General features: G+C 34.2%; 1 protein-coding gene across 22 annotated transcripts in view; it reads right to left on the bottom strand.

Annotated features, from left to right (window-relative positions):
- The window catches only part of LOC125669411 (unconventional myosin-XV-like), a 61022-nt gene that overhangs the window by 26773 nt on the left and 17108 nt on the right, over positions 1 to 17141 (bottom strand). For all 22 annotated transcript variants that reach the window (XR_008802204.1, XM_056161875.1, XM_056161874.1 and 19 more), the window contains exons 8-22: positions 16909 to 16972; positions 14408 to 14521; positions 14037 to 14198; positions 13018 to 13134; positions 12398 to 12456; positions 12121 to 12250; positions 10309 to 10536; positions 9723 to 9848; positions 9515 to 9592; positions 9230 to 9384; positions 8738 to 8908; positions 8484 to 8607; positions 5551 to 5726; positions 3464 to 3548; positions 2543 to 2632 (exon numbers count right to left, since the gene is read on the bottom strand). Coding sequence is in view for 21 of the 22 variants with exons in the window: in XM_056161875.1 (XP_056017850.1) it covers positions 2543 to 2632; positions 3464 to 3548; positions 5551 to 5726; positions 8484 to 8607; positions 8738 to 8908; positions 9230 to 9384; positions 9515 to 9592; positions 9723 to 9848; positions 10309 to 10536; positions 12121 to 12250; positions 12398 to 12456; positions 13018 to 13134; positions 14037 to 14198; positions 14408 to 14521; positions 16909 to 16972 (1879 nt within the window). In the remaining variant the exon portion in view is untranslated. The remainder of the gene's footprint in view (positions 1 to 2542; positions 2633 to 3463; positions 3549 to 5550; positions 5727 to 8483; positions 8608 to 8737; positions 8909 to 9229; positions 9385 to 9514; positions 9593 to 9722; positions 9849 to 10308; positions 10537 to 12120; positions 12251 to 12397; positions 12457 to 13017; positions 13135 to 14036; positions 14199 to 14407; positions 14522 to 16908; positions 16973 to 17141) is intronic.

Here is a 17141-nt window from a genome sequence, read left to right as displayed (position 1 = left end):
AGGTTCAAGACATCCATCTTATTAGACTTTTCAGCGACTTTCTTGCTACCTTACAGTTTTAGAACCCTCATAGGACACCCACATTTCAGAGGAAAACTTGAAGACTTCAAGTAGAAATACATATTAATCTGCACTTCCCAGCAAAAATCTTGGCCCTTTAGTTAATAACTAGGATATACCTGTATTTTCCTTGTAAAATACTATTGTAATAAAGAAATAGGGTCGACAATAGACATTTCTGGCCCTATAATTTTATCATTCTTCTATCAGTTTAATAAGAAATTAAGTAATTTCCACGTAGAGATAGTCATAAACAAAAAATAAGATGTCAAGTCCCCAGTACTAATTTCTAATACGTTGTCACAAAGTTGGTGATTTTTTAAATTCTCAATCTCTACTACAAATGCTAAAATGTAAATTTCTGAAAAGATTATGACTAGAAATCATGGACAGCATGCATGAATCAAAACTATTTCCACTTATTTGCATCAATGAAATACAATCTCTTATGGATTTAAATTTGATCTTGGTTTCATACTTTCTGAACCCTAAAAGTGTAGATTTTTGTCCTGTTTCGTAAAACAGCAGGAAATCCATATATTCATGATCTTGAACAAAATAATTTAGGAATTATTTGTTAAAGTTATAAGCATTTTTATATTCCTAACCAATTTAAACATAAATTCATATCAAAACCTCTGTCATCAGAATAATCAAACTTAGGTCCAATTAAACTAATACCCGGTAGTGAATTTTTTTTAAGTTACAAAATTGAAAACTTGTCTTGTTTCACTTCTTGAAGGTAAAATTTGGATTACACAAGACATGTTTGAGAAACACTGATGCCCCCGGATTATAATAAAGTGGAACTACAAGATATGATAGTTTTTTTTTTAATTTTCAAAAAATAAGTCAATGTCAAGGTCACAGGTTCAACAAATATGGTATCATTGGAAAGGTCTTCATACAAAAAATGCACACACTAAATATAAAAACAGTACCTCTTACAATTTGAAAGATATGGCTTATATTCAAATTTTCTAAAATAGGTCAAAGGTCAATGTAAAGGTCACCAGATCAAAGATTTTGGTGTCAATGGAGGTCTTGCCACAAGAAATACACATATCAAATTTGACAGATCTACCTATTATAGTGTAAAAGATATAACCAAGGATAAAGTTTTTTGTCACCACAGACAGATAGACAGGCCAAAAACTATGTCCCCGAATCTTCAATTCCAGGGGCATAAAAAATGACACATAAAAAAAGATGTTAATATTTTTTTTCACTATGTTGCAATTAACAGAGTCTTGGATCAAATTTCAAAAATTTACCAAGTAATGTGAGAAAAACTGATGAAAAATATAACAAGAGGCCAATGGGTCACATCGCTCACCTGAGTCACCTTGGCCCATATTCAAAGATTTTCCTTATATATTCGCATGTAAAACTTTGATCCCTATTGTGGCCCACCCCAACCTACCCCTGGAGGCTCAGATGAGCTATAAAGTATTGATGAATCCTCTTTATTCAAGATGCTATCAGAAACACAAGTATATCTTTGTCCTGATCCTCATTTTATAAAGTTCATAATTTCTCCACTCTTGTTGATCCTGTTTTTGCTCACTCTTCTTGAGCCTGTTTTTCCTATTCCAACCCCTTTTGACTCTTGCTAAATCTATTTGTCCCCATTCTTGGTCAGTCCATTTGAACTTTTGCAGACTCAAAGTATCGACCCCTTTATTATGGGACCTTATGGGATTTTCTCCTATAATAAAGAACTTTTTAATATTTTTCATATTTTTGCCCTAGCGTTTTCAATCTTTTCAATATATGTGAAAGTCTTAGATATACTTGACAATAAAATGAAACAAAATCAACATGTCACCGTTTAGAAAGATTAAGGGACCATCTCAAAGTTTCCTCCCTGTGACATTTTTGGCTCTCATAAAACACTATTAGGCAAAATTTTGAAGACGAAACCCTATAACTTTGTTTGAAACGTCCTCAATTCTAGGAACTCACCAAATCTATCAAAATAATCTATTGGGCATTTATCATGGTAGAAAATGAAATCGGAAGATTGATTAGGGAATGTTTCAAAGTTTTCATTTGAGAATTTACTTATAGTTGTAACTACTGCATATATCAACAATGATATATATATTAATAATTAAGTCATTTGTTTCATTGATTAGATAATTTCATGTTTAAAAACCTTTAATTTTGCAATGACTGATAAAATAAGAATAATATGGTGTATATGGTTGCAAGGGACTATCTCAACGTTTCCTTTTCAGCCAACATTTTTCACTATTATTCATCAATACTTTCTGATTTACTCAGGTTTGAGAGCTTTATCACTGTGAAATTAAATTGTACATTAAGTAGATTATGATGTCATAGTTAGTATAGCAAAGACATCCACTATCATGACAGGGAGTCTCTGACATGGTATATTTCAATCATGTGATCCGAGTCTTGCCTATTCTTAAAGCCCAGTCCCCCATCCCCACTTCAGCTGACCCTGTTTGACCCTTACCTGTCTTTCTCTCTCCATCTTGGCCTCCTCCTCCTGTTTCTGCCTCAGCAGACGCTCCTGTTCCAATTTCCTTTTAAGCTCCTCCCGCGTCTGAGAAAAATAAAAATAAACTTCACTACAAAAAGACTCATCATCCGAGTTCTCTGTATACTCGGACGCTGGCGACTCATCTGAGTACTCATCCGAGTATGGCCAGTACATGCTGCTGGTGGTCAGCTCCCTGGTTGTGTTGCTTGTGGAGTACATGTCAGTCCCTCTGAATCTGCTGGTTGATGGACAATGGTTTGATATGGTTGATTAGTTTGATGTGCAGTGATCACTCAGTCTCGACATGTAACATTGAATATGCAGACTGTTTTATGCAGAGAGTTACAAGAAACCAATAGAATGATCATAAATGGAAAACAAGGGCTGCTTTAATTCCTTCTTCATAATGAAATATTTTAATTTTGGAAACTTTCCAGCAGGTGCTGCTTTCATAAGCTAGCTTTTCTGAATTGCCTATGTCAAGTAACATATGAAATGAACCATTAGTCATAACTTCACTTTTAAACAATAAATCTGTATTCTAACTTTATGCAGATAAATGATGAACATGTGCTGATGTTATCAGTTTCTTACCCAGTACAACATTGACCCTCCAGTTAATCCAAAGTGTCATACAAGTGCACTGTCATTTTCCAGGTATCAAAGTAAAGTGAATGTTGTTGGTGTAAAAGAACAATTGCTTTAAGTCCACAATGGTCAGAAAGCATTCCCTGGAGCCTGTGTATGATTAAGTGAGCCTGGTCACCTATATCTCACCTGACCACATGCTAATACACAACAGCCCTGAGGGGGGTTAGCTCTGGGTGGAGCCATGTAACCTAATGAAAAGTTTAATTACAAAAAACAATGCAGAAAAAACTTATATTGTCTTACCTTTAAATATTTCTTGTGCTGTCTGAACATACGAAACTGGGCCTGAGCTTTGATGATGCCATTTCTAACCACCAAAAACTTCTTCCTGTTAAAAATATTGAAATATTACATACAGATGTTTATGTTTCCAATTTTTAACAGCCTCACAGAAGGGAGGGGGGGGGGGAGGCAAAAAGATTTTGCTATTTAAAAAAAAAACCCAGCCAAATCACACCAGTATCAACAAAGAAAATTACTTGTAGTGACTTTGTTACTTAATGACTGCATATTTATTGCAAAGCAGGATATCTCTTGGGTGGACACCAATTTCATTTCTCATTCTAGTTTATCTGATACAATTTCAAAACTAATCTCTATGCCAAAAGATTTTAGTTTCCTGCATATTACCCTTGCATTATCACTAAATGTTCCATTCAATTTGCTACAAGAATGAATGTTTATTTCTTGAATCAAGTATTCAATAAATACAATACATTGAATCAAGTACAATCTCTTGGAAATGGTCCTATTTCTTTTTTATATCCCTTTTCCATTTATTTGGGTTGACATGGATACCTTCAGGTATTTTAGAAGTCCTTAATTACACATTTATGTCAATAAGGTGACGAAACGGTCACTTTCACCTGTCTCCAGTATTGGTCATGCTTTGTTGAACACTCATTAAATCCATTGACAGTAACAGATAACAGCCTTAATTGATTAGCACTGATTACATTTTCCAACAATTGCTTGTATACTTTTAAAGAAGATTTTGCATACATCCCATAGTTAGCAAGGACTCTTAATTATAAGTATTAATTTGTTTTGCAGCTAATTACTCCATGTCAGCATGATGTACAGTACTACAAGAGTACAAACTAGAAACTATTTTGTGATATGACCATTTAATTGTTTCAAATAATCACAACCAGTACATATACCACAAATATCATTCATAAATGAACAGACCAATTGTGACTACACCAGCTGGAGAGGAATATACATAGACATAAATAGCACAAATCACAAAACCCCAATTTGTACCATCATTTTAGGTCAATGTCTTCTTCAGATTTTTAATATATGCTGTTCATAAAGCTTGTATCAAATTATAGTAGAAAATATAATCACACCCAAGCTGATTCAATGTTCGCAGCGTGCAAACTTAATATATGACTTACCCTGAGATAGTATTAATTAATGATGTTCATATCTCATCAAAATTCAATGTTCGTAGAGTGCAAACTTAAGATGTGACTTACCCTGAGATAGTATTAATTAATGATGTTCATATCTCATCAAAATTCAATGTTCGTAGCGTGAAAACTTAAGATGTGACTTACCCTGAGATAGTATTAATTAATGATGTTCATATCTCATCAAATTTGAACAGTTATGGAATGTGTCACACCAACTAGACATTAAATTATGAAAAATCATGTTTTGTTTTCAGGTACACCACATCAGTCGGTTATGGATTTTTACCCAGTTTATCAGAACAGGCTGTCTGTAAACAACAGATTCGCACAGAGCAGGTGTAACAGGTGGCTTGGTCATTGATAGAAACTTTCTTGACAGTCATTCTGAAGCTAGCTTTACAATTTTATTGATATCCTATTTCAACATTGTGTGCATTACCCTGAATTCTCTGATTACAAGTTATCCAGTACGAATATTTGAAAAAAAAAAAATTTCAGGATTTTTTTTCTAAAATCACTCCAACGTTCAAAGATCACCTGCTAGTGTCTTCCTAAACAGACAGACACAGGACAAAGTGAGAGCTATGTGTCTGTCATGCTATGCTGGCTACACAATAAATTGTAACCAATAAACTAATTGCTAACCTCAGCCCTGGAAGTGGAGACCATCATCTTCTTTATGACTTGCTATTGACCCTGAGATACCATATAGCCTTCTATTACCATATTTATTCCTGTCCTACACCTTGTAATTGCTGGGAGGGTTAGCACTACCTAGCACTAATCCAAGGAAATTCCCTACAACTACCGTAATCTTCTGTAACAGTCTTGTTGACCACTGCATGTTTATGAATAAATTAGCCTTCATCTAACTGTACATACATTTATCTCAGTAACTGGTGTATTTACCTTGCTGAATACCGCCTGATCGCTCTTTGTAAGTTGTGTATTGATGTCTTTGCCAGGAGAAACTTCTTCCGAGCCAGAAACATCCGGGTACACTTCTGAATTCTAACAATGGCCTCATCCTGGATTTTCTTAGCCTCTGTGTCTAGGACTTGCTCCAGACTCTCCTTCATAAAAACCTGTGAAGAAGAATCAGTGTCTATAAATCCTGAATTGACATAATTCCCACACATGGAGTATCTCCAGATGTCCAGGAAATTTGCTGTAGGGATGCCATGATGCCCTGCACACAATGATGGGTCATTGTAATCACTTTCTACATACTCGCTATCTAACCAGGTCCTTTCTGAACTCGTGTCAGAGGCCTCCCCGAAATGTTCACAGTTGCCATCACTACTGTTCCAGTTACCACAGTATCGAGAGGGTGACAAGTTGGCATAAAAGTTTTGTTCTGACATTTTTACAACATAGTCCTTTTTATGAACATTGTCGACAAATAGAAAATTTCAATCCTTCTATATTAATAACCATATTTTTAGTGAATTTTACTATCGTATGTAAAGATTTCCATATTCTCTCTGACAAAAAAATATGCTGTACACATCAATCATTAAATTTCTTCAAGTCGTGAAAGAAAGCATTAGCATAAATCATCAACACATGCAGTCACTTGATTTCACAATCATCACAAATTGATAGTTAACCTGCTGAATAAAATTTACGTAATTTATTCTATATATTATGACAATATAAAAGAGAATGGTTGATGTGGCAAAACATTACAGGATATTCAAGAAAACATAAATTATACTGCATGTGTATATGTATTCAATTGTCCCAATGTGATTCCCCACCATAATGAAAGTAAGTGATATTCACAGTCTCGTATATCTCAACATATATACACAACTTTGATGGGGGATTGATTTCCTATGCATAACAAAAAGAAGAAAAAAAATAATAACAACAAAGAGTACACTAAAACTTCCTAGGAATACTATCTATGTAGAATGTCTAAAGTTTTCAGACACATATCTCTTCCAAATTTGTTACCATTAATAAAGTGTGTGTTTGTGTGTAAACATACATATATGTACAAATTTTGTGCATATTCTTATTTTAGCACAATTCTTATCTTAGCTCTTTTGGTGGTAAAGCAAGTGAAAGTCTCTATTTATCATTATCAAACACAAAATGAGTATTAAACCATGATCATGCATTATATCTGATTACACCAAATTTTAAATATAGTAAAATAAGTATACATACAGTATATGCTAAATAATTAGAGATGTCAGTTTATCAATGATTCATCAATTGACAACTTGTAGGCTTTTTGTTGAAAAAATTCAATAGCCAGTAAATCATTACTTCCAAACTCAATATCTTATTTTCTAAAACTAACAATTCAGGATGTTGTAACTGCATTGCCCTACATATGAACATGATCTGTTTTTAATCAGTGAACTGTCATCCCTTTATCAAATCACACATGATATGGTAGTTGTTTAATTTTTTCGATATAATTATTTATGAATATTACAAGAGCTACTCTGGAATGTTAACTAATCAATCAAAAAGTTCATTTGCTTTCATTGAGAACAAGATCAGATGCGTTATGAAACACAATGTCTCCAACCATGTCCATGCTTATTGTGGCAAATTTGACCTTTGGCTAGATAGCATTAACCTTGACCTTTACCAATTGCATACCTTTGACCTTGACCTTTCAGTTTACCAAGTATGAAATCTCTACCTTGTTTAGTTCAAAAGTTACTACCAAGGTTAAAGTTGCAGATAGACAAAGAGATGACACAGGCAACCCCCCCCCAATTTTCAATCTCTGGGGTGTAAAAATCAAATAGTCAACATTGTTGCTGGAAAGTGTATTCTTCAGCTTTTATACCAGAAAGCAGAAGAAGAAATGATTTTATCTGAAGGTACTGAGGTTTTAATCAGTAGAGCATAGTATTATCAATTTAGGTGGATCCAATTTTTCTATATTTCACCGATTTGTCAGTGTTAATTTTTAGTTGATGATCTGCATGACTAAATGAAAGTCAACTAATCAAGTACTTTTTGATATTCCTATGAATTATGCATCATAGTTCATGACTTAGAGAAACACATTTATCGTACCTCAGTGTATTGTTTCCTGTACAAAGAGAAGATAATAAACCAACTATTTTCACAAAACAATCCCTGTCATAGTATAGATTCTGTACTATCTGTCTTAGGGAAATAGTCTTCAAACGATACACTGGCAGCATTCGATTTCCTGTGGTTATACAGGCACTATACTATGGTCATTTGTTTAGAAAAGTATTTTCAAAGATGTTAAAACAAGAACATTACCTGTCATTAAATCTATTTTGGCTACGCAGATGTATGTACAGTACTGACCTTGGTAGCACCTATCCTGTAGACACAGATGTATGTACAGTACTGATCTTGGTCGCACCTATCTTGTACACGGATGTATGTACAGTACTGACCTTGGTAGCACCTATCCTGTAGACACAGATGTATGTACAGTACTGACCTTGGTCACACCTATCTTGTACACAGATGTATGTACAGTACTGACCTCGGTCGCACCTATCCTGTAGACACAGATGTATGTACAGTACTGACCTTAGTCGCACCTATCTTGTACACGGATGTACGTACAGTACTGACCTTAGTCGCACCTATCTTGTACACGGATGTACGTACAGTACTGACCTTGGTTGCACCTATCCTGTAGACACAGATGTATATACAGTACTGACCTTGGTAGCACCTATCTTGTACACGGATGTACGTACAGTACTGACCTTGGTAGCACCTATCCTGTAGATGGATGTATATACAGTACTGACCTTGGTTGCACCTACCCTGTAGATGGATGTATGTACAGTACTGACTTTGTAGATGGATGTATATACAGTACTGACCTTGGTAGCACCTATCCTGTAGAGGTCCTTGTAGACAGCACCCTGGGTGTTCATGATCTTTTGACACACAGTATTTGGCAGCTCTTTGGAATTGATGTCTTGTCCATGTAATAAGCAATGGTATCTACAGAACACACAAGAAAAAGTCAGTGGACACTGTTCTTATACAGTCAGTAGACACCATTCTTGTACAGTCAGAATATAGTACCTGAATTTTTCGGTACAAATGTAGAGGACATCACAATGATACGTACCGAGAAATGAACACTGGGAATTTGATGCGGACTGGGAATCCCATTTTGCGTATACGAATTGTTTCCAACATTCCTGTGTACCTCAGCTGGTCCAATACAACTTTGGTTTCAAAAACCATCGGGGCTTTATGATTATTTGGCTTAATACAACGAACAAAAAATGGGTTACACCTACAAAGGAAAATAAACAATAAATCTATCAGCTCTCCAAATCATGGGAATGCACTAAGGAATAGATTAAAAATTCAATGTAGGATATAAAAAATATTTCACATATTTTTGCAGAAATGCCCAACCATCCTCAGTGATTAAAAAAAAACACAAACAAAATCTTTCTTACAATCTACACAATCAAAACAAAGAAAAAGATAGACCTAAATAAAAATGCCCCATGATCTTCAATCTTGGGAACATAAAAAACAAAATCTAAAGTGTTCCAGTCACTACAATACAAAACAAGTTATTGATTCATGCATAAAAAATCTTTCTTACTTGGACATGTTGTCAATCAGAGAGAGAAGAGACTCGGTGAAGCCGGCTGAGACTGTGGGTGTGCGGGGTTTCAGAGTGACATAGCGACCGGTGGACTTGCTGAGGGTCTTGGTGATCAAGCGATCTCTCATATCCTTGAACATTTGAGCAATGATCTGCAGAACAGGGAAATAGAAAATTAATATCATGGTTAACAGTTTCATTTCACATCAAAAGAAATAGAATAAGAATATAATTTTCTGATACTGTAGTAATGGAATCATCCCATTCTGTAAGTGTACCCACCCTACTCTTGCTTTCACACAACAGTTCTACAACATCACTTTTTAGGGTGTCTTTGTTCTTCTCAAGGAAATGGTCAACCTGAAACATTTACCATCAGAGACATCTTACTCCTCTAGTTTTTTGACAAAAATTATGCTTGTTTGGTTAATTCAAAAGTTATACACATCATCCAGCTGATAAATTCTAACCCTATCTTTTTCATACTCACATTATACTTAATTCTGCCAGCATAATGTTGCACATAGAACACTGGGTCAGACATCCTGGGCTTCTCATATAGTTTATTGCTATCATGATGGAAGTGGCACTTTTCCAGGAAAGACATATCAGTGGCCTGCAAACCACAATTTTAAAATTCAACAGCAATAATAGAATTTTCTGTTTTTGGATATCGTTAGAAAATAAAAGGTGGTAACATACTTCTCAAAAGAGTGGGTTATTCTCTACAATTCCAGTCATGTGATTAGTAGATGTAAGTTCCTGGAGATATTTTACACAATACAGAACAGAGCCACAGTAAGAGTTACCTCCCCTGAAATGCTTTGGGGTTTTTCTGCATTACATATAAATATACAACTGTAAATCATTTCAAAATTTCATTAAAAGATGACAAACACTAATTCTAGTACAAAATTATAACCTAAAATGAAAATTTTTAGTAAAAAATAAAAAAAAATTAGCACAAAATTATAATAAATAAAAAATTGCAAAACTAAATGTCTCCTTCCCAACATTCTACAGCTTTTACAAGCTGATTTCAAAAAACGCATAAATTTTATAGCTTTTGTGTGTACCTGTGGGAAGCTGCATTCATCATCCAGTATACACAGAATTCCTGCTGGTTTACTGGCCAATAGGTCAATGACAGGCTGGTTGTCACGGAATTCTATTGTTGACCAATCAATGCCTTCCTTTGAATACTCTTTCTGTTCCAGTCGGAAGATGTGTTGATTGAAGAAAAACTGCATAGTTTCATTGGCATAGTTAATACACAGCTGCTCAAAACTGTTGGTATGAAAATCCTGAAAAACAAACAAGAACACAACTTTGAATTTATTTCTGCAGTACCTGGAAAACTTTCAAAATGAATATACATCACATAGTCAACAACCTTGAACAATCTCAAAGTGGATGATTATTTGCTGAATATGGGTGTTGAGGAAACCCCTTTGATGGTTGATAAGAAAGGGGGGCTGGGTATATTTGCAACCATGACATACCGTACCGACATTTATGCACAACATTATCCTTATGAGAGAGTTCATTTAGAGATAAAATCTAACAACAATTTTATGGACCTGGGCACCTATTCACAAAATATCTTACGACTAAGATCAAAATTTACAAACACTGTAATTTCCTTATTTTACATTTCTTGTAGACATTCTTAATTAATATGTAAAGTACATCCATGTTTTATAAAAGTTGAATACATACTTGTGACCTTGTGATCAGTATTTCATTATCAGACAGAATTCTTTTTTTCATCTTAGTCGTAAGATATTTTGTGAATAAGTGCCCTGTTTACCCATTTTTATATCTCTCAGTATTGTGGATGATATTTTCCGTAAGATTTGACATTTGTCAGCCAGATTCAATTTTCAAGATTAAAACATAAAAAAGGCAGTGAAAATTAACTTTGTGATAACAAACTATCACATTTCTTGCAGTATTTTTACACCAGACTAAGTATCAAAGATAGAGAAGCAGGGTTACAGATATAATATGGAATATTTAGGGGTCATGTGAGCCCTTAGTATTGAAGGATTTAATAACCATAATGAAATTGAGGGTCTCACAATTTTTGGAATTGCATTAAACCAAATGCATTGACTATATGAGTTATAAACATACTTTGTATTACAGCAAATCATTCCCAACCAAGTCAAGTCTTCCATAAAAGTAATATTCAACATTTTGGGCTGCAACACGTCTCCAAGTTTTACCCTCATCTTACAATCATATTAGTCAATTATAAGACACCTTTAGACTCTATGTTGATGCTAATTCATATTTATGTGATTCCAGCAAAACATGGGTATAACAAACCTCCAGGGCCAGTGGTTCATTATAACCAAACTTCATCATATCCAATAATGTTTTTGTTATTTTCCTATCATACAGGAATAAATATCATTTCGCTATAAGCATGAATTCCTTATAAGTGTGTTCATTATAAGCATGTTTTACTGTAGGTACTTGTAAATAATTTCAAGTGTTTGCTGCCAATTATTGAAGAATTTGATTCGAGACAAGATTGATGATTATTCAAAAAATAAATTACTACTGTAAACTTAATATATATTAACTGCTTTCTTTGAGGATGATGTGTAAACATAGGTATGCAACACGCAACTAAATCATATCAAACTGCCAATATATCAATGCTGATTTGAGGAAATTCAAGTTGCAATGTGGGTGTTCTGACTTCAGAAATCCAGTCGCGCACAGAAGATTTTTCTCGCATTAATGAGTGGGCAAGTGTTATCTTCAAGAAGATGACTTTATATAAGATTTCCATATTTTTCCTGTTTCTAACTGTAAGGCATATTTTCATCTGTATTTCCATATGGAGAAATTGTAAGCAAAAGCAAGACTGATTTTACCTCAAATCCAAAGATGTCCAGAACAGCCAGAGAAGTGTTGCTGTCCCTCTCTGCTCTACAGATGATATTGTTAATTCTCTCCACAAGCCAGGTAAAGAGGCGACTGTACAGAGCTTTGGCTATTGCATCCCTGAAAAGTTCACCATATATACCCATTACCATAACAACCATTTAAGTATTATTTCATAGGGACACTCCAATAAGACTAGTCTGTAAAATATTCATGTTGCAGGATTTTTTCATGTCCAACAGGAAGTCTGTTGTGGTGGTTATTTACCTTGAATCCAGAGCTTGATCGATATTGTATGGAGTCAGCACACGGTCCCCTCTTGTTTCCTTTAAGAATGCAGAAAAATTTATAAAACAAATGTAATCATTTGCCTTTCTTGCTTATTGAAATAAATATACTTCCCTGTTCAGGTTATATTTGGTAAGATCAAATCATCTGTCTCTAAATGCTGAAGCAATACTATCTAAAAGCACTTGCTATTTCTGTGTTTGTAAACTACAAAAGCAGCAATACAAAATATCCCAATTATCAATTCTTCAGAAATTTCCTAGCTTAACAGATTGACACATTAACATAATTGACTTACTGAACAGTAATTATTGTGACTTTGGTAGTGAGAGCTGGTACAGTACTTATTGTGACTTTGGTAGTGAGAGCTGGTACAGTACTTATTGTGACTTTGGTAGTGAGAGCTGGTACAGTACTTATTGTGACTTTGGTAGTGAGAGCTGGTACAGTACTTATTGTGACTTTGGTAGTGAGAGCTGGTACAGTACTTGTGACTTTGGTAGTGAGATCTGGTACAGTACTTATTGTGACTTTGGTGGTGAGAGCTGGTACAGTACTTATTGTGACTTTGGTGGTGAGGATTAGTATATAATATTTACCGTGACTTTGGTGGTGAGAGCCTGCTTCAACCAGTCCTCTGACAACTGTAGGAGATGCGATATCCACTTTATCTCTGCATCACTGCCTAGTACTACTGTATCATGGGTTGCTTCATCCTATAAAGAGATAGTCTGTCAATCTTTGTAAACCATGAGAGAACATTACAGTTTATGAGTTATTAATATGTTAGCAATAAAATGTTCCTAAATTCTAGAGAATTTTAGCACACATTATCTAAGCCCTTATTGAACACCAAGTTTTTGTAATATACATGTAACAGGATCTGCACTTAAACCTTTCCAGTACAAGTTAATATTATTGCATTCTAACTGTATACAAAAAACGGTGGATCAGATAACATTTGGTAACCTCTGGTAGCAAGCTTTTATCTGTCAAGTATCAACTGACCCTGGTAATATTTTGACCTGATTTACAGTTAAGCAAATATCATCATTCATAATTCTAAACATTTCATTAGCATTGATCTATTATGCAACTGGGTGAACATTTAAAATTTGCTGAACTGTGATATTGTACACATTCACATCAGTGACAATAATGCTTCCATTTTCTAAGCTTGACAAAAAAATGAATAAATTATCATCTTAAAAATACAACTGAAGCACGTTTTTCCAATAAATGATAAAGGAGTTATTTAACCTATATTAGCGAATATTGTCACTCGTTAGGTGTACAAGTTCACCAATTTCTACACTCAACTCGTGCCAATATTCTCAATGCAAGTTCAAAAACCCTGTAATACAGTCATCCATTGATATTTTAAATACTAAAGATATCATGAAGTTGAAGGCAACAGCCATATTTAGTTCAATATTCTATCACTAAAACAAACTGGCAGTTTAAATGAAGCACACCTCTGCTTACTATATGTACTATATGGTCAGCCAGAGCACCTGTCATTAAGACAAACACAAAACATCCCTGATCTTAAAATTTTTCTATCACATGTATGTCCATGTAAGGAAAGTTTAAAACTGATCAAAAGCTAAAACATTACATGAATTTTCTTGAAGTAGATATTTCCGATGTGAAGAACAGAGGACAGGATCTTGAATATAGTGTCCTGTTCACTTCTCTCAAAGCTAAGAATGTCCAAGGCAGCAGACAGTGCTCGAAAATTTTCACCATCATCTCGACCCGAGATTTTACAATTTCCACCCTAAAGAGAAAGACAGTTCAACTTTGATTAAAGAGGTACATTAACGAAAAGTAACAGAAAATGAATATTCTTAATTACTTTCTCATCTTCACTTCAAGCCAATTAATACAAATATTCTCAAAGTATTTTGAAATCAGGTCAAACAAACACAAGAATGGTCCATTTTTAAATAAAGATACAAAGGAAAAGCAATTCATTTGCATATATACCTGATTGAGATAGAAATATTTTCCAGCATTTTGTAGACCTAATTTGCTTTTTTGCTCTGTAGACATTCCTTCCAGCATCTCATAGAACACATGGTAATTTCTTTCATCCTGAGCCTGACACAGACAAGAAATCATTTATTTCATATCTACAATTCATTTTGCAAAGATACAATATAGTACACTGTACTAGCTACTGTAAAATTATCAAAGAATTAAATACTGAATATTTAACACTGAATATTCAACAGATGAACAATGCACGAAAAACTACTGATTAAAAAGATCTGTAGGAATATGCACTTATGCAGTCAACCCCCACCCCCCTTCTTTCAAGAATAAACAAACAAATAATGCAAAAAATTTCACAAGAGTGAGACAATGCCATAGTAGTGGAAGAAGAATAGTATCCCCCACTCCCCACTTTTTGTTGGCCCCACCACTTTAAAAAAGCTTTCAGTGGTTCTGTTATGTCCTCATCAATCTCCCCCTCCCTACTTTTTATTGACCTCTCCACATGGTTCTTACTGGCCTGTAATATGTTCTCAACAGAAAGTATCACCTCCTTATGTTGTAATGCTACCACAACTGATTAAATCAAAAACTCAATGAACATCTCTGTGAAAATTTCAATAAGTGCAAAATTCTGTTCTTTTCTTTCTGTGCAAAATAACTTATTTACAGTTTCCTTAAATTCAGTGAACATGTTTAACAAAACTTAATCATGTTGGCAACATTGTCATAAATGTCAAACCATAAACAACTGTCTAAGATGGAATGATAAACAAAGTTCAAAGTAACATCTATGACTCATTCATTTCACTGTAAAATCAACTTTCTCTTCTGGACAATTTGAAAAAAAAGGGCATCATTTACCTGAGCTATGAAGATGGACAAAAGATCTCATCAGAACAAAATACCTCCCCAAGGGCCCTCCCATAAAAGATTACAGATAGGGTTTTACAGTTGTAAAATAAAAATTTACACTGTGACGTTCTATATAACAGTTAATTTTAGGTTTCGTAAACATCCCTATTATTGTTTTTCTCTCATTTGTACCAACATAATCTAACAATCTTTCCATCACCTATTGAGGCTTATTTTTCCTATTCAAATTTCTTAACCTCATAAAATTATACAAGCATGAATGTCACATTCACATGTTTAAAATGTTTATATACTCAGAGATTCAGAATAATTACTCCATTTCTCCTATAAACTTAATTTGATGACTATAAATTCTCTGAAATTTAGTTCATATATTACAGGATCAAACACTGGAACCATACTAACTAAAGAATGGACAGATCTGGCAAACAAAAATGTAATCAAAACCTGAATACAGTCACCCACTTAGTAGTGTAATAATGGGATACATGTACATTAATTACCAACAATTCAACCATGTTCTAATGCTCCTTCAACAACCATCTTAGTTTGAGTTCTGATATTAAACTAGGCAACATTCTGTGGCCCTATTCACGCAAACAATCTCATGGTTATAACGAAGATTTGAAAACGTTGCCCTTCCTTTGTAATTCTTTGTTCATATATACCTGAGTATTAAGTGGAGACCAATCTATTTATCTCATTGGTCATGAGATTTTTTGTGAAAATGGTCACTTGAGCTGAATGTGCAAAGACAAATTAATGTCTGTCAATTATCCTGCAAACTTCTGCAAGTTATTTGTATAGTCAATTCAAGTGTTAAAAACATCCCTTCCCATCTCTTATGTCTGTCAGATCTATAAACTCAAAGGAAAAGCTTAATAGGCAGAAGTTTCAGATACCGTATCATAATTAGATCAGTTCTTCATCATATTTAGACCATTTTGTTGTTGAACGTGTAACTTCTAAATTTGAAGCCTGTCGAGCAAAAGACACTAAATGCAAAGTTTTCATAAAAAAATTTAAAAGGACCAACAAAATATGCAAGAATGCATAAATTTATGACAAGATAAATGTCTCCATAAGCAATCTACAATATCTAAATTGATACATCTCTTTGAAAATGTGTGGTATGATGTCCCTAATAGCTCGCTCAGTATGTCAGGATTAAATCAGAGCCAGCTACCTGCAGTCCACTCAGACTATTTTATCTACTGCTAAGTATATTCTCCCTCACTTTTCAACATGAACGGTGCAGTTAGCATTAGAGAACCAAGCATTTATCACACAGCACTGATAACCTTCCACCTATTCTGAAGCTTTACCCTTATCAATCATGCTTTCTATACATCGCAAGGTAAACTCTGATTTATATTGCAATCCTGTTGCATAAAGAACTAATTTAATCGTTTCATGTTCATGGTTACCTGTGTGCTGAATTGAGTTATGCAATACAACGATCACAATAGTCATCATTTATTCTGATACTTGTTTGCTTTTATTTCTCGTTTGTTTATCAACCCATTCCTAGTAGAGGAGAATGCGACTAGAAATGTTATATGTTTATAAAGCATGTGGCCAATGTAACAAATGTTTCCGCTGTATATCATATTTACCTGAGTAACCATCCGTGACTTCTCCAAAAGATATTCCAAAGTTCGAGCTCCCACAATTGACCCACTGAAATTAGATACCATACCAGTTTAATACACCCATTTCAATTTTCCAATTTCAGGATTTCCTAATATCATGCTGAGTCAATATTAATTTTTACTAGGGTAATATGGTTCATATGCCACTATTGCTTCAGACCTTTACAAAAAGAAATCCTCAAACCAAATGAATGATG

Source organism: Ostrea edulis, chromosome 4, assembly GCF_947568905.1.
Source record: "Ostrea edulis chromosome 4, xbOstEdul1.1, whole genome shotgun sequence".
NCBI classification, from domain to species: Eukaryota; Metazoa; Mollusca; class Bivalvia; order Ostreida; family Ostreidae; genus Ostrea; species Ostrea edulis.
The sequence above is the reverse complement of the archived record's forward strand: the minus strand, read 5'-3'. Positions and strand labels throughout refer to the sequence as shown.